This window comes from Hyperolius riggenbachi, chromosome 2 (assembly GCF_040937935.1).
Source record: "Hyperolius riggenbachi isolate aHypRig1 chromosome 2, aHypRig1.pri, whole genome shotgun sequence".
Classification (NCBI taxonomy): domain Eukaryota; kingdom Metazoa; phylum Chordata; class Amphibia; order Anura; family Hyperoliidae; genus Hyperolius; species Hyperolius riggenbachi.
In genome coordinates this window covers 486,910,675-486,932,308 of record NC_090647.1, presented here as the reverse complement: position 1 = coordinate 486,932,308, position 21,634 = coordinate 486,910,675, and the positions used below count along the sequence as shown (strand labels likewise).

At 43.8% G+C, this 21,634-nt stretch overlaps 1 protein-coding gene across 2 annotated transcripts in view; it reads right to left on the bottom strand.

Moving 5' to 3' along the window:
* TRPV2 (transient receptor potential cation channel subfamily V member 2) overlaps positions 1-21,634 on the bottom strand; it is a 137,433-nt gene that overhangs the window by 5,120 nt on the left and 110,679 nt on the right. For both annotated transcript variants that reach the window (XM_068270364.1, XM_068270363.1), the window contains exons 12-15: positions 19,849-19,915; positions 18,237-18,538; positions 3,356-3,483; positions 2,051-2,157 (exon numbers count right to left, since the gene is read on the bottom strand). In XM_068270364.1, the coding sequence (XP_068126465.1) occupies positions 2,051-2,157; positions 3,356-3,483; positions 18,237-18,538; positions 19,849-19,915 (604 nt within the window). The remainder of the gene's footprint in view (positions 1-2,050; positions 2,158-3,355; positions 3,484-18,236; positions 18,539-19,848; positions 19,916-21,634) is intronic.

Below are 21,634 nucleotides of genomic sequence, written 5' to 3'. Positions count from 1 at the left end.
TGACCCATTCTTCTGTACAAGTTGTAATCTAATAGGTCAAGTGATTGTTTGGTAAGAGGGGGGTGGGAAGTGTCCCCTCATACGGTCCCATGAGTCTATTTCATATATTAGTTCCACCTCTTAAGTTGAATTACTAATTACTTTTACATGATAGTCTAATTTTTCGAGTTTCACCTGTATAGCAGGCATAAATAAGCAGTAAGCATGAAACTTAAAATATTTCTCCTTTTACAGTAAGTTAACTGGTATTTTGCTAATCAGTGCTAGAGTCTTCTGTTCAGACTCTAGGTGGTCATTGAGATAGAAATAGTTCCAGCTTTTATGCAATATTGTATGCAACTTGGAAACGTCCAATCAGATTCAGCAGGAAGTGAATCTGATTGGCCCAATCCCAAACAGTTTGCATGAAATTTCCATGAAAGCTGGAATTATTTGCATTTCATTGACCATCTGTATAGTTCAGACACCATCCAGGACACTAAAAGAAGCCAGGCAGTTGCTCAGATCAGGCTAATAACTAGCATATGAGCAGCTCAGGAGGCTGGGCTATGTACAAGACATTTTTTTTTAACCCTCCTGGCGGTAAAAGCCGCGCAGGAGGATTTCTTAGGCCCTGCTGGGCCGATTTGCATAATTTTTTTTTTGCTACACGCAGCTAGCACTTTGCTAGCTGCGTGCGCACACCGATCGCCGCCGCTACCTGCCAATTCGTCGCTACGACGCTATGGGACGCGTTCCATGACTTGCTACCACACTTCCTCCTTCAAGCCGGAAGGAGGAAGTGCGGTAGTGAGTCGTGCAACGCGTCTCATAGGTCGCATGCAAGTGAATTGAGACACATAGAAGCCAATGGACTTATTGGGTAAGTAACCCCCATCTCACGTGGTCAGTGGTCACACCTGAGGCAATCAAGTCTCATTTTAATTTCGAATTCGAGTAGTTCCTTACTCGAAAGCCCATCCATGGTCAGGACAGCTGTGCCACCTCCTCCCTTCTGCTGTGCAAGTCAAATGAAATACTGCTGTTCTCCTGCCCTCCCCCCCCCCCCCTCCTCACTCACTGTCAGACTCCTCACACAGCACAACAATCTGCTTTTCCCCAACGATGACCTATTCACCTCGCTCTCCTCTTTTTTCTCCTCCTACTCTGACTGCATGCTGTTAGTGTAAACACAGTACAAACATGCTGCCCCTGTAATCTCTGAGCCTAATGCAAATGTTTCACCTTGCTTCATGAGAGAACTGGCCCTGCACTTAGGAGAACAAGTGAAATGAAAAAAGGGCCCATATGCAATTAATGTTTTCTCCTGCGTTATCTCCTAGGAGATCAGTTTTATATTCGCTTTAAAATAATTTTTCAGCATTTTACAATTTAATAAGTACCCAAAAGTTATTCAAAAGGTACTATCAAAATTATTTTGAGTATTTCCTTGCTTGCTGGTGGTTAAAAGGCATTTTATGACAAGGTGTAAAAACATTACCTAGGGGAAAACGTAGGATAAAAAAGTGGAGTGAAAAAGGGCCGTATGTGGCCACTGGCCAGGTCACAATCTAATAGCTCTTATTACATTATGTAATAATTGTTTTAATTATTGTCTAAAAAGTATGGGGTTCCCTCTGATGCCAAACTACAGCTTGCTTAGCTACTGCAAAACCAGGTCAATTTCCTCTCAATTTATATGAATTATATATGATTTATTTACAGAGCCCTGTACATTTAAACGGACTTCTTTTTCCTCCACCTGCCCTGGAAGAGCCAAATACAATAAAAGGAGCAGCCCCCTATGTTGTGGAAGGTAATCAGCATTCAGGACACTCCCATTACGCTTTGGAAACAGGCACACAGGTAATCTGACTGACAATATAGGATCTGCAAGAAAGTTCTTGGGCATTTTTGGCCATGTTGTCTATTTATGCTGGGGTAGGTAATGGAGATGCAGAGATTTATAGAAAATTAGAACTTCAATTCTACAGGGCACATTGGGTTACATCAAGCTTGATAACATGATAAGGCATTGCAACTTTATACTGTCATTTGGCACCGCTCTCACCTTTGGGCTTTTTATAATTGCTCAGCTTTGCCTTTTCTTTGTCACCAGGCTCCTCATTAATGATGGACAGATTCTTGCCGAATGATCCCCACTGCATTTCCTCCACCCTGCAGTATACAAGAGATAAGATTTTAGGTCATTTGCTTCAATTCATCAAAGGCTGTTTGATCAAAAATAAAGTCAGGAAATACCAATAGTTTAGACTTTTTTTGCTAATTCATCAATATTTTCACAGGTGCGGTAGAAATTCGGTAATTTCCCGAAAAAATGGGCTCCAATTCACAAAAACCTGTTCTATAACAGTAGAAGAGTGTGGAGTTGTCTCTTGTCTTGTTTTGTTACATGCTGTGACAGCATTGCAATAGTAAAAGGCATCCCCAACACCCCTTTACATGTACATGTTTGTTTTACTGTTTGTTATACTCCCTCTGCTCCCTCTGAATCTGTCTATTAGACTTTCTTAACATTTCATTTTATTGCAACAATTTAGATGAAATAACAAGAAACCTCAAACACACCATGCTTAGGTGTTTTCCCCATTAGCTACTCTGCATCTTCAAACAGGAACCTAAAGGGTTAAACGTCTGAAGGGCTGCAGGGGAAATCTATTTTGTGCATGCTCTCTGCTCTGCTGCCTGGGGGGTCAAGACGCTTGTTCCTCTACAGAAGGTGTTTCAGCCAATCAGAGGGAGTAGCAGGAGACAGAGGCTGTTGTTATTGGCTCTCTTTTCCTGTCAGTTATGTTTTCGGACAGTGAAGCTGTTTTTCTACACTTTAGAGGTGTCGGTAATCACATGTTTCTGGGCTATACCACATGCTGTAATCTTCATGAATTGACATTTGCTGACATTTATTGAGGTGTTTACCAGACAAGTTTGTAATTTACTTCACTGCTAGGTAATTTCAGCTTGCCATGCGGTAACAGCCTTGATTAATTGACATTTTACAAAATGCTCCGTAAAACCAGCTGTTTTCAGCATTACCAAATGTGGTCATGCTTACTGAATTGAAGCCATTGTCACTATGTTTGAAATGTCAATTTAAAGTCATCCTGTCACTTTTCAAACCTAGTATATTGGATTGAGATTTGTCAAACAAGACATTTCAGCCTAATTTGGTTGCATTTCTCTCCTCAAAGCAACGGTGTCATGGTTGATATACTGTATGAGGGTTGATTCTGCGCACTGCAATTTTGCCCAGCAAACCATTCAATCAGTGTTTTTTTCATTCTTTACCAAAGACACACAGTAGCAGGTTTTTGCCAGCTGTGTAGTTAGTTGACTGACCCATTACACATTGTCTCACCTTAAACACCATCTTTCATCTGGCTTTCCCGCAGGAGTTTTCCCCACTTGGAGTAAATGGCCAGTCCTCAACTTCTTCCTGAGCCACCTGGGCAGGAACCTCTCGATATCAAGTATTGTAGCTGCTCTCTGTAAAAAAAAAATATTTATACTAATTTTTACGAACAGGTTACACATTTATGGAACAGCAAGTGGCATAGCAATGGGGATGCAGAGGTTGCAAACGCAACCCATTAGGAGCCCTTCTTCATTCATCTTATTAGCTTTTTATTGGTGCTATGCAGGTGATGAACTCCTCTATACAGTGGAATGCGAAAGTTTGGGCAACCTTGTTAATTGTCATGATTCGGTCCTGTCCTCGGCCTTTGACATGGACTGTGCCAGGTACAGTCCAGACCTGGACTGTAACTCAACCTGTAACCTTGACTCTTCTGTGTCGGTTACCAGACCTGACCTCGGGATGTGATCTCTACCCTGCTCTGCCTGCCTCCAGTCCTTATCTCAACCCTGCTTTGATCTTCCCTCTCCACACTGCAGGGTTCACCGTCCTGTACTTCTTGTCTCTCTAGTAGGGTAACCTCATGGGTCACAACCTGTAAGCCACTTGTAAGTATTCAAGAGCACACTCTGGATATTAGCCCATCGACACCTGCAGGACACTGTATTAATGACCAGGGACTACTTAGGCTACATACCAGTGCCTATCACAGACATGGGGTTGTGAGTGTAGAGGTACAGGACAACTAGGGGTCATGTTCGGTAAACTTTGGTAAAGCTGCCATGTGCAGGGACAGCACCTCAATTTTACCGATACTTACATTGACAACAAAGCCCGAGTTGCGCAATTAGCATGCCCACGTTAACAAGGAAACAAGAGCGTTGCTATGGTAATGTGCATAATGCCACTTTTATAGATTGCATCAATCTAACAATGCTCGCTTCCTAGGGAACATGGGTCAACCTAATTGCGCATTGTTCACTACTTTGTCAGTGTAAGTAATAGTAAAATTGCTGTGCGCCTGCCAACTTTACCGAAATTTACTGAATAAGGCCCCTAGTTAAATAATGAAGAACCAGAATCACAAGGACTTTTGTTTAGGGACTCTACAATAACCAAACAGGAGTACATATGAACCTGCTGCATGGTAATTTGAAGCCGAAAGATGATTCTCCCTGCTAAGAAATCTCAGGGTATATAATAAATATAATCCCCTACTGATTACCTAATTTTTCTCTTGGTCGCATAATTCGGGGTTCGGCTATTGATGGCACCCAAATTACTATGATTTTATTTTAATTTGGGCTCTATCTATTGCTGGCGCCGAAATTACACAGTGAGCCCCTAATATTACAGCCTATGGGGCGCCCCAAATCAGGCACATTATGGGTGCTGAAATTACCTGTCTAATCAAATAGCCACCAACAGAAAATCAGTGCCAAATATAATTTTAGCTTTTTAAAAGGAGCCTGAGCAGACGCATTTAGCGCAAATCTGAATGTACCTGGGACTTCCTCCAGGGCCCCGTAGACTGTAAGGTCACTCGGCGTCCTCTGGGTCCACTCCGTGGTCTCGCTGGCCGCCCTGTTAGTGCAGCAACTTCGCGAAACTCATGCACAACCGCCCATTCATGGCCCATCTGCGCACCCAACTCTATCACACGCCCGTCGCCGTAAGCATCCTGCACATGAGCAGTTCTTACGCAGGACGTTTACGAGCATGTGATCAAGTCGGGTGTGCGTATGGGTCACACATGCGCAGTTGCACACAACTTTGGCTGATGTCACCACGCTAACGGGGCCTCTAGTGGGACCCCGGAGAGGACCCAGAGGATGCTGAGGGACCTTGCGGTCTATGGGGGGCTAAAGGAAGCCCCAAGTAAGTTTATATTTACTTTTAATGCGTCTGCTCAGGGTCCCTTTAAAACAGACATTATTAACAAATTTCAACTCCTTTTAAATGAGGAGTAACACTTCTAATGCATTATTTCAGCACAGTGGAGGGAACATGCATTGTTTCATGACCTTAGAAGCCCAGTATACAACCAGATCCACTGACCTATAGCACACCAAGGTGCTACGTGTTTTCTGTTACTGAGAAACTACAACTGTCTGTAAAGAGGAAGTTCTTCTCGGAGGCTCATGGGAAAATACTCTTACATCACTCTTTCCTACCAGGCAACCTCCACTTCCTTTCCTCACCACAGCCTGTTACTAATTCCAGAAGTGACACTCACATGTACCAGACAGAGTGGGATCAGAAAGAAGATATTTGTGAGCAGTTTAAAAAAAAAACATGCATTAAAGGAACACTCCAGCCAAGCAGGTAAGCAGTTAAAATCTGACAGAACCAACAGGTTTTGGACTAGTCCATCTTCTCATGGGGGATTCTAATGGTTTTCTTTTGTTTTCAAAAGCATTTCCTACTAGTTGCCAAGTCTAACTGTCAAAAAAGTGTTCAAGTCAATAGGGAGGCTGGCTGGCATCTTACTATTTGTGCAGTTAAACTGCCATTTAAGAAATGCTTTTGAAAACAAAGAAAGCCCTGATAATCCCTCATAAGGAGATGGACTAGTCCAAAACCTGTCAGATTTCAATTGCTTATTTTTTTTTTACTGGAGTGGTCCTTTAAGGAGAAATTGTACTAATAAGAACGTAATTAAAAAAAATTGCTTATTTTTTACAATATTACTTTACAAGGTACTTAGGCAGTGTTTGCCTATTGTAAAATCTTTCTTCATCCTAATTTACATTCTAAAATTTTCCACAGGTGGTGACATCTTTAGTGTAGCTCTGCAGAATGTTTGTTTACTGACAGTTCCAATGCTATTGAAAACAATACCTAGTCTCCCAGAATGCTCAGGGGAGGAAAGGAGAGAATTCCGCCTATCTAAGTAGCCTAGGCTAAGCATCACTGGGAGGTGGAGTTGTTTACCAATATAGAGCAATAAATAGATATACTAAATGTTTCTCATGCTGAAACCAGGAAAACGACCTTATAAGTGGGTATCCTGAATTATTTACTGCATTCCACTATATGTCACTATGGTGGCATTTTGATGGTAAGATTTCACCAAACTCGAATGTCAACATTTTTCCACATGCGAAAAAACACATTAGAAGTGACAGCTGATTTAACCACTTGCCGACCGCACGCTTATACCGTGCGTCGGCAAAGTGGCAGCTGCAGGACCAGCGACGCAGTACTGCGTCGCCGGCTGCAGCCTGATTAACGAGCGATCGCGCGGCTGTAGCCGCGCGATCGCTACGTCACACTCTTCGGCCCCCATGTGACTTCAGCCCGCCGGCCAATCAGCAGCGCCGGCGGGCTGTAAAAATTCAAATTGGCCTATAGAATGAGTATAATACAGTTTGTTTACGTAACAAACTGTATTATACTGCCTGCCTCCCGCTGGTGGTCACACTTAGCGATCGACCACCAGCGAGGAGAGCAGGCACAGTATAGCAACACACACACACACTTTAGGAGCCCCACAGACCCCCCGATCACCCGCAGCACCCATCAGACACCCCCCTGTACCCCCCTGCAGCCCGCAGATCAGACCTAACCACCCCCCATATCACCCATCAATAAATCCCTGTCACCACCTGTCACTTCTATCCATCAGAGCAGACCCCCAACTACCCCTTAGGGGTATCTGATCACCCCCACACCTCCAGATCTCCCCCCGACCCCCCCCCCCCCCCCTGTATACTGAACCTATCTATCTCCCCTGCATCTGTCTATCTCCCCAGTGATCAGCTGCCAATCACCTATCAGTCACCTGTCAATCATCCCTTGTCACCACCTGTCACTGCCCCCCATTAGATCAGACCCCCAACTGCCCCTTAGGGGTATCTGATCACCCCCCACCCCTTCAGATCTCCCCCCCCCCCCCCGTATACTGCATCTATCTTCCCTGTAATTGCCCGCTGATCAGCTGTCAATCACCTATTCGTCACCTGTCAATCATCCCTTGTCACCACCTGCCACTGCCCCCCATCAGATCAGACCCCCAACTGCCCATTAGGGGCTTCTGATCACCCACCCACCCTTTCAGATCCCTCCGAGACACCCCCCCCTGATCACATCAGCAGTCCATTGTTTACATCTGTTTTTCCCTGTAAACACCCACTTATCACCCGTCAATAACCCATCTATCACCACCTGTCACTCCTATCCATCAGATTAGACCCCCAACTACCCCTTAGGGGTATCTGATCACCCCCCACCCCTTCCGATCCTCCCCACACCGTCCTAGTTCATTGATTGCGTATATTCTCCCCCCTGCCATTGTGTATCTTATCTCCTGTCTGTAAGGCTTGATTGTGCTTTGTTTGGCTACAATTGTCTCAATTGCACTGTGATTGGCATCGATTGTCGTGTGATTGGCTTCGATTGTCACGTAATTGGGCTTCGATTGTCGCGTGATTGGCTTCAATTGCCCGTAATTGGTTTTGATTGTGCCAATTGCCCACTGATTGGCTGTTTTGCCCTGTGATTAGCATCGATTGTCGTGTGATTGGCTTCAATTGTCACGTAATTGGTTTTTGATTGTCACGTTATTGGATTCAATTGGTCCGTGATTGGCTTTGATTGCGCCGATTGCTGTAATTGTGTTGTAATTGTCTCGTGATTGTTTTTGATTATTTGTGATTGCTCTCTGATCCCCAACCCCCCCCTCACCATCACCATCACTATCACTGTCCTAGTGATCTAAAAACTTTTTTAGTATCACTAGTGGTAACAAACAGTTAGGCCAGTTATCTAAGCAAAAGGGTTGTTAGTGTCAGTTAGTGCTCAGCCCACTGCACCACAGTCACTAATTAGCGTCATCACTGTCGCTAATCAGCATTGGTACTATATAGTATCTGTAAGTGATTATTAGTGATCACAGTCAGATCTATATTAGGGTCTCTAGGATCCACAAAAAAACGCAGTGTTTGCCCGATCAGACCTGATCGTTCGCCTGCACTGCGTTCAGCCCGCCCCACCGCAGTGACAGAAATTTCTTTTTTCTGATCACTGCAAAAAACACTGTACACAAGCTGTGGCACTGTAAACATCAGTTTTGATTTTTTTTATCTAAACTCAGTGACCACAGCTTTCTACCTCTCAAGTACTCCCTTTCGCTAGGTAGGTGCTCTTTTCCTGGGTAGTCTCAGAGGAATACCTCCTAAATTTAGCAGGCCACCATGGCAAAAAAGAGGTTTTCCAATGAAGACATCTACAGGTACATGGACCAGTCGGATGAGGATGATTGGGTCGACTTATTCGACGAATCTTCGGGTTCAGAGTACGATCCTGTAGACAGCAGTGGCTCTCAGACCGATAGTTCCGATGACGAGGTTGAGGTCCCGGCTAGAGCCAGGCGTACCACACCCCATGTCACTGGACTGCAGGTGGCGGAAGATCAGTCTCAAGGGCAGCAGAGTGGCGCTGATCTGATTTTTCTTGGTGAGGCATGCACCAGCAGCGCAGCATCTCCTGGGCCTATCAACACCAGTACTTCCGCAGAAGACCCTGATGAAGTGGCGGACACCATCCTGGAAGTAGAAACTGGTTCGGTGGTACGTGAATTAAGATCCGATCCGCAGCCACCAAGTAGACGGGCCCGTACTCCCATTGGTTTTCCAGAGGTGCTGGCAAACCCTGATTGGCATTCCCCTGATCCCGCCGCACCCATACTGCCCCCTTTCACCGCCCAGTCTGGAGTCCAGGTGGAGACAGTTGAACTAGGATCGGCCCTAGACTTTTTTGAACTGTTCCTCACCCAGGATCTCCTTGACTTAATTGTGGCTGAGACCAACCTATATGCCACACAATTTATAACCGCCCATCCGAAAAGCTGCCACGCCCAGCCTTTTCGGTGGAAACCACTCCAAGTTTCCGAACTTAAAATTTTTTTGGGCCTTCTCCTCAACATGGGTATTACTAAAAAAAATGTATTGCGCTCTTATTGGTCTACACGCCAAATACATAACATGCCCGTGTTCTCTGCTGCCATGTCCAGGACGCGATTTGAGATCATCCTGCGCTTCCTGCATTTCAATGACAACGACACCTGTCATGAAAGAGACCACCCAGCTTATGACCGGCTCCACAAAATTCGGCCCCTCATAGACCACCTGTCATCCACATTTGCAGATGCTTATACCCCTGAACAGAACATCTGTGTAGATGAGTCCCTCGTACATTTTACCGGGCGCCTTGGCATCAAACAGTACATCCCAAGCAAGCGCACCCGGTATGGGGTGAAACTGTATAAGCTCTGTGATAGGGCCACAGGCTATACATCTCGTTTTAGGGTCTATGAGGGAAAAGACTCAAAATTGGAGCCGGTCGGATGTCCTGACTACCTGGGGAGCAGTGGAAAGATTGTGTGGGACTTGGTGTCACCCTTGTTCCAGAAGGGGTACCATCTTTATGTGGACAACTTTTACACAAGTGTGGCCCTCTTTCAGCACTTAAAGTTAGAAGGAATCCGATGCTGTGGCACCGTACGGCCTAGTCGCCGGGGCTTCCCCCAACAGCTCGTTAACACCAGACTTCAACGGGGGGAGAGGGCCGCCTTGTGTACCGATGACTTGCTCTCGGTGAAATGGAAGGACAAGAGGGACGTTTACCTTCTGTCTACCATTCACACAGACACGACAGTACAAATTACACGGGCAACAGAGGTCATTGAAAAGCCCCTCGCCGTCCACAGCTATAATGCCAACATGGGAGGGGTGGACTTCAATGACCAGATGTTAGGGCCCTATTTAATTTCCCGGAAAACCAGACGCTGGTATAAGAAAGTGTCTGTGTATTTAATTCAATTGGCGATGTACAACAGCTTTGTTCTCTACAGTAAGGCTGGGAGAACTGGATCTTTCCTTCAATTCCAGGAAGACATTGTTTCGGCACTCCTCTATCCAGAAGGTGACAGAGCCCAACCCCCAAATGCAACTAGCCGGCTGCATGGAAGGCATTACGCCTACCCGATTCCCAGTACCCCAACTCAACGCAACCCCAGAAAAAGATGTCGTGTCTGCAGCAAGGCTGGAAAAAGGCATGACACCCCCGTTTACTGTCCCCGCTGTCCTGACCAGCCTGGCCTATGCCTAGGGGAGTGTTATGAGAGGTACCATGAGAAGGCACACTTTTAGAACCTAGGGAACTACAGACACAGCAGTAGGCACACAAGGGTCTCTCAGTGCTATTTCACACTGGCGCGATGCGTTAGGGCAAATTGCCTAGCAAAAGTCACACTTTGCGGTCCCCCCCTACGCCGGAAGTGCTTGACTTAACGCTAGTGCATGCCTACGTTACTGCGTGGCTTCTGCGGCAATTTGGGTCGGCCCGGAAGTCATGTTAGTCTACGGCGACGCAGTTAATTACTAGGCCGAATGCTACTCTTGTGGTATTCCCTGAAGATCTATTTTGGGCGAGACGGTGCGGCGGGCTCGACCGACCGGATAGGCCAGTATGCAGTGTGAACCCAAACATCAGGTTTTGAGAGATCCAAATACACTGGCCTGCCAGAAACCTCTCCTTTCACTTGGGACAGAATGCATAATGTACTTCGCCACATATCTGTGCGATTTGCACTTTGCACATTGACCCATGGGGGAGGAGAAGTTTATCCTCAGCTCGCAGGTAAAACAAAACAAAAAAAAAAACAAACAGGTAAGCAAAAAAGTTAATATTTGGTTACCAATGTTATTGTTTGGTTTGAACATATTTAATAAAGTTTAAAAAGTTAATGTTATTGAAGTGCTTTGCTGCTTGCTTGCTTTTTTTTTTTTTTTTTTTTTTTTTCTTCTTCTCTCTTTTTTTCCAACCGACCAATCAGCTGCAGCACTGATGATGCATCCTGACAGAAGCATTGCGCTTCTGTCAGGTTACACAAAATCGGTGCATGCAGCGCTGTAGGACGAGATTTCTCCTCCACAGTAAAAAAGATACGTTTGCCGAGGCATATGGGCCAAGGTGTGGTGTTGGGGATTCATATGCTTTGGCAAGCACTTTGTATCAAAAAAGAACTCAAGCAATGATTTCTCCATTCACATCGATCAATGTGGATGAATAAATCAGGATTGCCTGGGCATACGAGCTGGTGGGTTTGGATTTTTGGGGTGGCAGCTCCTATGTCCAGGCGGACGCCTTCCCCTCCTTTTTGTTTTGTTTTTTTCGTTTTTCTTCTCTCTTTTTTCTATCCAGACCGACCGACCGACCGACCGACCAATCAGCTGCAGCACTGATGGTGCATCCTGACAGAAGCATTGCGCTTCTGTCAGGTTACACAAAATCGGTGCATGCAGCGCTGTAGGACGAGATTTCTCCTCCACAGTAAAAAAGATACGTTTGCCGAGGCATATAGGCCAAGGTGTGGTGTTGGGGATTCATATGCTTTGGCAAGCACTTTGTATCAAAAAAGAACTCAAGCAATGATTTCTCCATTCACATCGATCAATGTGGATGAATAAATCAGGATTGCCTGGGCATACGAGCTGGTGGGTTTGGATTTTTGGGGTGGCAGCTCCTATGTCCAGGCGGACGCCTTCCCCTCCTTTTTGTTTTGTTTTTTTTGTTTTTCTTCTCTCTTTTTTCTATCCAGACCGACCGACCGACCGACCAATCAGCTGCAGCACTGATGGTGCATCCTGACAGAAGCATTGCGCTTCTGTCAGGTTACAAAAAAATCGGTGCATGCAGCGCTGTAGGACGAGATTTCTCCTCCACAGTAAAAAAGATAAGTTTGCCGAGGCATATGGGCCAAGGTGTGGTGTTGGGGATTCATATGCTTTGGCAAGCACTTTGTATCAAAAAAGAACTCAAGCAATGATTTCTCCATTCACATCGATCAATGTGGATGAATAAATCAGGATTGCCTGGGCATACGAGCTGGTGGGTTTGGATTTTTGGGGTGGCAGCTCCTATGTCCAGGCGGACGCCTTCCCCTCCTTTTTGTTTTGTTTTTTTCGTTTTTCTTCTCTCTTTTTTCTATCCAGACCGACCGACCGACCGACCAATCAGCTGCAGCACTGATGGTGCATCCTGACAGAAGCATTGCGCTTCTGTCAGGTTACACAAAATCAGTGCATGCAGCGCTGTAGGACGAGATTTCTCCTCCACAGTAAAAAAGATACGTTTGCCGAGGCATATGGGCCAAGGTGTGGTGTTGGGGTTCATATGCTTTGGCAAGCACTTTGTATCAAAAAAGAACTCAAGCAATGATTTCTCCATTCACATCGATCAATGTGGATGAATAAATCAGGATTGCCTGGGCATACGAGCTGGTGGGTTTGGATTTTTGGGGTGGCAGCTCCTATGTCTCTCTTTCTTTTCTTTTTGTTTCACATTTTTTGGCAGATATTTGTTCATCCACATTGATCGATGCGAATGAAGGGATGTTTGCCGTTCATTTTTCCTTTCAGCCCAGAATGCACTACCTGTATGCCCAATATAAGGAGTATAGCAGAAATACTGGCCATACATGTAATGATTGCAGAGGCCCTAAAATGCCAGGACAGACCCCACAAATGACCCCATTTTGGAAAGAGGACACCCCAAAGTATTCCGTGAGGTGCATGGTGAGTTCATAGAAGATTTTGTTTTTTGTCACAAGTTAGCATAAATTGTTGTTTTTTGTTTTTTTTCACAAAGTATCCTTTTCTGCTAACTTGTGACAAAAAAGAATTTTTTTTATAAACTCACCATGCCCCTCATGGAATACTTTGTGGTGTCTTATTTTTAAAATGGGGTCATTTGTGGGGTTTGTTAACTGTCCTGTCATGTGGGGGGGGGGGGCTAAATTGTGAGCACCCCTGTAAAGCCCAAAGGTAGTCATTGCACGTTGGGCCCCTTAGCGCAGTTAGGCTGCAAAAAAGTGCCACACGTGCTATCGCCGTACCCGGGAGAAGTAGACCAATGTGTTTTAGGGTGTATTTTTACACATACCCATGATGGGTAGAAGAAATCACTCTGTAAATGACAATTTTTTGATTTTTTTTACACACATTTGTCCATTTACAGAGATATTTCTCCCACCCAATATGGGTATGTGTAAAAATACACCCCAAAACACATTGTACTACTTCTCCCGAGTACGGCAATACCACATGTGTGGCCCTTTTTTGCACCCTAACTGCGCTAAGGGGCCCAGAGTCCAATGAGTACCGTTAGCATTTCACAGGTCATTTTGAGAAATTTGGTTTCAAGACTACTCCTCACGGTTTAGGGCCCCTAAAATGCCAGAGCAGTATAGGAACCCCACAAATGACCCCATTTTAGAAAGAAGACACCCCAAGGTACTCAATTAGGAGTATGGTGAGTTCATAGAAGATTTTACTTTTTGTCACAAGTTAGCGGAAAATGATTGTTAATGGTTTTTTTTACCAAGTGTCATTTTCCGCTAACTTGTGACAAAAAATAAAATCTTCTATGAACTCACCATACTCCTAACGGAATACCTTGGGATGTCCTCTTTGTAAAATGGGGTCATTTGTGGGGTTCCTATACTGCTCTGGCATTTTAGGGGCCCTAAACCGTGAGGAGTAGTCTTGAAACCAAATTTCTCAAAATGACCTGTGAAATGGTAACGGTACTCATTGGACTCTGGGCCCCTTAGCGCAGTTAGGGTGCAAAAAAGTGCCACATATGTGGTATCGCTGTACTCGGGAGAAGTAGTACAATGTGTTTTGGGGTGTATTTTTACACATACCCATATTGGGTGGGAGAAATATCTCTGTAAATGGACAATTGTGTGTAAAGAAATCAAAAAATTGTCATTTACAGAGATATTTCTCCCACCCAATATGGGTATGTGTAAAAATACACCCCAAAACACATTGTACTACTTCTCCCGAGTATGGCGATACCACATGTGTGGCCCTTTTTTGCACCCTAACTGCGCTAAGGGGCCCAGAGTCCAATGAGTACCTTTAGCATTTCACAGGTCATTTTGAAACATTTGGTTTCAAGACTACTCCTCACGGTTTAGGGCCCCTAAAATGCCAGAGCAGTATAGGAACCCCACAAATGACCCCATTTTAGAAAGAAGACACCCCAAGGTACTCAATTAGGAGTATGGTGAGTTCATAGAAGATTTAGCTTTTTGTCACAAGTTAGCGGAAAATGATTTTTATTGGGTTTTTTTTACCAAGTGTCATTTTCCACTAACTTGTGACAAAAAAAAAATCTTCTATGAACTCACCATACTCCTAACGGAATACCTTAGGATGTCCTCTTTGTAAAATGGGGTCATTTGTGGGGTTCCTATACTGTCCTGGCATTTTAGGGGCCCTAAACCGTGAGGAGTAGTCTTGAAACCAAACTTCTCAAAATGACCTGTGAAATGCTAACGGTACTCATTGGACTCTGGGCCCCTTAGCGCAGTTAGGATGCAAAAAAGTGCCACACATGTGGTACCGCCGTACTCAGGAGAAGTAGTATTATGTGTTTTGGGGTGTATTTTTACACATACCCATATTGGGTGGGAGAAATATCTCTGTAAATTGACAATTGTGTGTAAAGAAATCAAAAAATTGTCATTTACAGAGGTATTTCTCCCACCCAATATGGGTATGTGTAAAAATACACCCCAAAACACATTGTACTACTTCTCCCGAGTACGGCGATACCACATGTGTGGCACTTTTTTGCACCCTAACTGCGCTAAGGGGCCCAGAGTCCAATGAGTACCTTTAGCATTTCACAGGTCATTTTGAAACATTTGGTTTCAAGACTACTCCTCACGGTTTAGGGCCCCTAAAATGCCAGAGCAGTATAGGAACCCCACAAATGACCCCATTTTACAAAGAGGACATCCCAAGGTATTCCGTTAGGAGTATGGTGAGTTCATAGAAGATTTTATTTTTTGTCACAAGTTAGCGGAAAATGACACTTGGTAAAAAAAACCAATAACAATCATTTTCCGCTAACTTGTGACAAAAAGTAAAATCTTCTATGAACTCACCATACTCCTAATTGAGTACCTTGGGGTGTCTTCTTTCTAAAATGGGGTCATTTGTGGGGTTCCTATACTGCCCTGCCATTTTAGGGGCCCTAAACCGTGAGGAGTAGTCTTGAAACCAAATTTCTCAAAATGACCTGTGAAATGCTAACGGTACTCATTGGACTCTGGGCCCCTTAGCGCAGTTAGGATGCAAAAAAGTGCCACACATGTGGTACCGCCGTACTCAGGAGAAGTAGTATTATGTGTTTTGGGGTGTATTTTTACACATACCCATATTGGGTGGGAGAAATATCTCTGTAAATTGACAATTGTGTGTAAAGAAATCAAAAAAATGTCATTTACAGAGAGATTTCTCCCACCCAATATGGGTATGTGTAAAAATACACCCCAAAACACATTGTACTACTTCTCCCGAGTACGGCGATACCACATGTGTGGCACTTTTTTGCACCCTAACTGCGCTAAGGGGCCCAGAGTCCAATGAGTACCTTTAGCACTTCACAGGTCATTTTGAAACATTTGGTTTCAAGACTACTCCTCACGGTTTAGGGCCCCTAAAATGCCAGAGCAGTATAGGAACCCCACAAATGACCCCATTTTACAAAGAGGACATCCCAAGGTATTCCGTTAGGAGTATGGTGAGTTCATAGAAGATTTTATTTTTTGTCACAAGTTAGCGGAAAATGACACTTGGTAAAAAAAAACCCAATAACAATCATTTTCCGCTAACTTGTGACAAAAAGTAAAATCTTCTATGAACTCACCATACTCCTAATTGAGTACCTTGGGGTGTCTTCTTTGTAAAATGGGGTCATTTGTGGGGTTCCTATACTGCCCTGGCATTTTAGGGGCCCTAAACCGTGAGGAGTAGTCTTGAAACCAAATGTCTCAAAATGACCTGTGAAATCCTAAAGGTACTCATTGGACTTTGGGCCCCTTAGCGCAGTTAGGGTGCAAAAAAGTGCCACACATGTGGTATCGCCGTACTCAGGAGAAGTAGTACAATGTGTTTTGGGGTGTATTTTTATACATACCCATGCTGAGTGGGAGAAATAACTCTGTAAATGGACAATTGTGTGTAAAAAAATCAAAAAATTGTCATTTGCAGAGATATTTCTCCCACCCAGCATGGGTATGTGTAAAAATACACCCCAAAACACATTGTACTACTTCTCCCGAGTATAGCGATACCATATGTGTGACACTTTTTTGCAGCCAAACTGCGCTAAGAGGCCCACAGTGCAATGACTACTTTTAGGCTTTACAGGGGTGCTTACAATTCCGCACCCCCCAAAATGCCAGGACAGTAAACACACCCCATAAATGACCCCATTTTGAAAAATAGACACTTCAAGGTATTCATTGAGGGGCATGTTGAGTCCATGGCAGATTTCATTTTTTTTTGTTACAAGTTAGCAGAAATGGAAACCTTTTTTTTTTTTTTTTTTTGTGACAAACTGTCATTTTCCGCTAACTTGTGACAAAAAATAAAATCTTCTATGAACTCACTATGCCTCTCAGTGAATACTTTGGGATGTCTTCTTTCCAAAATGGGGTTATTTGTGGGGTATTTATACTATCCTGGAATTTTAGCACCTCATGAAACATGACAGGTAGTCAGGAAAGTCAGAGATGCTTAAAAATGGGAAAATTCACTTTTTGCACCATAGTTTGTAAACGCTATAACTTTTACCCAAACCAATAAATATACACTGAATGGGTTTTTTTTCATCAAAAACATGTTTGTCCACATTTTTCGCGCTGCATGTATACAGAAATTTTACTTTATTTGAAAAATGTCAGCACAGAAAGTTAAAAAAATCATTTTTTTGCCAAAATTCATGTCTTTTTTGATGAATATAATAAAAAGTAAAACTCGCAGCAGCAATCAAATAGCATCAAAAGAAAGCTGTATTAGTGAGAAGAAAAGGAGCCAAAATTCATTTAGGTGGTAGGTTGTATGAGCGAGCAATAAACCGTTAAAGCTGCAGTGGTCTGAATGGAAAAAACAGCGCTGGTCCTTAAGGGGGGGGTAAAGGCTGAGTCCTCAAGTGGTTAAATTTCAGAATCAAAATAATTTTATTTGGACAAAAACGTTTGCACTTACAAGGAAACTTAATGGGCTGTTTCCATCTAATGAGGTTTTTTGGGGGGCTGGTTGCTTTTTTCTGAACACCGCGCGTGTGTGCACATTGACAAACACTTTGTGTCTATGGAGCTATAGCCACGGTGTGCCTATAACACAAGCATTGTGTCCAGAAAACCATCAGGGGTGTAGCAATACAGCGTGTCGAGATAGCGACCGCATCGGGGCCCTTGGGCCAGAGGGGCCCCAAAGGGTCCACCCTCTATCACAGTATTAGCTCTCTGTTGGTCCTGTGCTGGTAATAATCACTTTTATAGATGCTTTGAATAGTAGTAATCTTTAACACACTGTTCCCCAATCCCTTTTTACAACTCTGACACTGTAGTTGTCCTTGGCAGGTTTTGGTGCACCATATCAGTTGTTATGTATAGAGTGCTTGGGGGGGGGCCCATGTAAAACTTGCTGTGGGCCCCGCACAGCTCCTTAGCTATGCCACTGAAAACCATGCCTAAAAGTTGGGCCCATAACCATGAGGTTAACCCAGATGTAGCCTTAGTACTTTTAGCCATCAGTAATTGTGTGCAGGGCCGAGACAAGGCGGAGGTTTATACTGGTGGCATATCTGGCTAACTATGCCGGGGCAGATGGTCTTCCTAATACTGGGGTACATTTGGGGGCACATTTACCACCTATATAATGGGGTAGGCACAATTTGGAGGTTGGACTCTCCACCTCTGGAGAACCTAGTTTAGGCCCTGGTTACATGTAATAATGTAATAATGCTCTTGCTACGCCTGCTGTGTAGAAATCAAAGCAGAAAAAAACAAAAATCCCACCTGTAGTTTCCATATACTCTTGCTCTCGTTAGAGATCTTATTGACGGTTTCACTCATCAAGGCAATGAGCATGTTCAGCAGAAGAATGTAGGTGAGCACCACATACAGTATCAGCAGAAACATGAAAAAGTGCTTGAACTTCAGGTTCTCATTAAACTCCAGATCTCCCATGCCAATTGTAAACTTGAAGAGCTCCAAAGAAGTGATATAAAGGCCAGAATATGAGCTTCCCCCCTCACTCGATGCAGCATCAGTGCTGTTGTCTGCTTCCTTAGGGGCTTCACCGGTAAGTGTGACCAGGGCTGTGGGGAAGGAAATAAGGATTTTTTGTAATTGCACAGCACAGCACAGCTATATGTATGATTCAACAAGTGGACCCATGCCAATACCATCATCCGAATAACACAAGCACTGAATGCTCTTATCCAAGACTATAGCCTCAAAGGAAGCCTATCGTGTGTATTGTTTTTTTTTCATGATATTTAGTGATTTAAATTAGATACTTTTTTTTAGTTAATATGACACTTAAATATGATAGCAGCCTGCTTTGAGAGATACCAGGGACCTTGAAAAGAAATACAGAAGTAGTAAGAGCCCGGATGGTACAATACGTAAAGCAATGGGGAGGTAGCCTGGCTCCGATGATGTCAGTGACGGGAGCCGGTTCTCGTAGTTTCGGGCAGCGGTGGATGGCGGCGTGGGAGCGATCCATGCGTATGGCGCTGGAGGATGCCCCAGGTATGTATAAAAGCTTTTCTTTAGATCATCTCTGGTTCCCTTTAATGAGCTCTGCTGCAACACTAATTACTCCACCTGTGATTGTGTGTGGTTTCTTGCAAAACATGTACAGTTGGTGGGCCTTGAGGACAGGGTTAGGGAACTCTGCTTTAAAGGGAAGATCCCAGGGGAAAAAAATCTACTTACCCAAGGCTTTCTCCAGGCGTTGGCAGCCGATATGTCCCTCGCCGCAGCTCCGGTGTCCCCTCTGCTGTAAATGCCGACCTCGCTAGCTTTGCAGAATACTCCAGACCATATGAGGGGGATCACAAGCGCAGAAGATGCCAACCTGGCGAGGTCAGCAACTGCAACGGAGGGGACCCAGGGTCCCCGGAGCTGCGGTGATGGACATATCAGCTGCCAGGGGCTGGAGCAAGACCTGGTTAAGAAGAACTTTTTTTTTTCTCGGATCTTCCCTTTATTGGAAACCTGAGATGAATAAAGTCTCAAAATGTATACTTACCAGGGGCTTCCTCCAGCCCCCTTCAGCCACCCTCCACCATCTCCCAAGGCCGCTCTGGACCCCCGGTTCTTTGGCAAAGTTGCGATTCATCACACATGTGTGCCAAAGCCACGCACATTCAGAGCGCTCCCAGCCACAGGACGATGACGGGGGCATGCGCACGGCGCATCCGTGATGAACCATGGTTTGCCTAAGTACCAGGCCATCCAATGGGGGAATGGAGCAGACAAAGAAGACGGTGAGGAACCAAACAGCCTGAAGTTGGCTGGAGGAAGCCCCAGGTAATTCCTGAGACACTATTCATCTCACGTACACTTTAAGACAATGACATGTTTTATTTATAAGCAAAACTGCTAAATATATAATAAATACCTGCTGCAAAGCCAAAGAGGAAAACGAGGTAGACAAAGAGGAAGCGCAGCATGTCACGCAGGATGGTCTGAAATACAAGGAGATGTTATCAGTACTCCGTAATTATCATATTAACTTTTTTTTCTAATTTAACTTTTTATTGGTACTTGTAGACAATTACAACATATGTGTTAAATTGTACCAGTAGAATTTCCTTTACATCAAACATTCGGTGAAAAATACAAATAAAGAACAAAGTAGAACATTGCATATAGTAGTCACAATATATCATTTATCATTGTTGCTAAATAGCTAAACTTTTACACAAAGCTTTGTTCATGCAAAGTAATTCCATTTTAGCTGATCATGTCTCTTAGTAGTTATTGCTATAAAATCAATACTTTGCTAATGTCTGAAACAATGCACGAGAATTGTAAGTAAGGCACTAAAATATATGAAAAAATAAAAATAAAATAACGCTGAAAACTGTAAAGAGCAGATCATTAATAGTAATACCATATAATAGTAATTTACAATCTTGTGTCGGCTTATCTTTAATTTCCATACTTTTGCCAGTTCTATCTGAGCTTAATTATTGCTTATATTTCTGGGTTAATGTAAACATTTTTTACATTGACTGCATGTATCTTTACTGCAAGAATAAACCAAAGAGGTCTCCATCTAAAGGTGTCACATGTTCTCTGCTTCTGACGTACCATTCTATTCTTAAGTTACATAGTTACATAGTTATTTTGGTTGAAAAAAGACATACGTCCATCGAGTTCAACCAGTATAAAGTACAACACCAGCCTGCTCCCTCACATATCCCTGTTGATCCAGAGGAAGGCGAAAAAACCCTTACAAGGCATGGTCCAATTAGCCCCTAAAGGGAAAAATTCCTTCCCGACTCCAGATGGCAATCAGATAAAATCCCTGGATCAACATCATTAGGCATTACCTAGTAATTGTAGCCATGGATGTCTTTCAACGCAAGGAAAGCATCTAAGCCCCCTTTAAATGCAGGTATAGAGTTTGCCATAACGACTTCCTGTGGCAATGCATTCCACATCTTAATCACTCTTACTGTAAAGAACCCTTTCCTAAATAAATGGCTAAAACATTTTTCCTCCATGCGCAGATCATGTCCTCTAGTCCTTTGAGAAGGCCTAGGGACAAAAAGCTCATCCGCCAAGGTATTATATTGCCCTCTGATGTATTTATACATGTTAATTAGATCCCCTCTAAGGCGTCTTTTCTCTAGACTAAATAAACCCAGTTTATCTAACCTTTCTCGATAAGTGAGACCTTCCATCCCACGCATCGATTTTGTTGCTCGTCTCTGCACCTGCTCTAAAACTGCAATATCTTTTTTGTAATGTGGTGCCCAGAACTGAATTCCATATTCCAGATGTGGCCTTACTAGAGAGTTAAACAGGGGCAATATTATGCTAGCATCTCGAGTTTTTATTTCCCTTTTAATGCATCCCAAAATTTTGTTAGCTTTAGCTGCAGCTGCTTGGCATTGAGTACGATTATTTAACTTGTTGTCAATGAGTACTCCTAAGTCCTTCTCCAAGTTTGATGTCCCCAACTGTATCCCATTTATTTTGTATGGTGCTAGACCATTAGTACGTCCAAAATGCATGACCTTACATTTGTCAACATTGAATTTCATCTGCCATGTATGTGCCCATATAGCCATCCTATCCAGATCCTGTTGCAATATGACACTATCTTCCTGAGAGTTAATGATTCTGCACAATTTTGTATCATCTGCAAAAATAGCAACATTGCTCGCTACTGCATC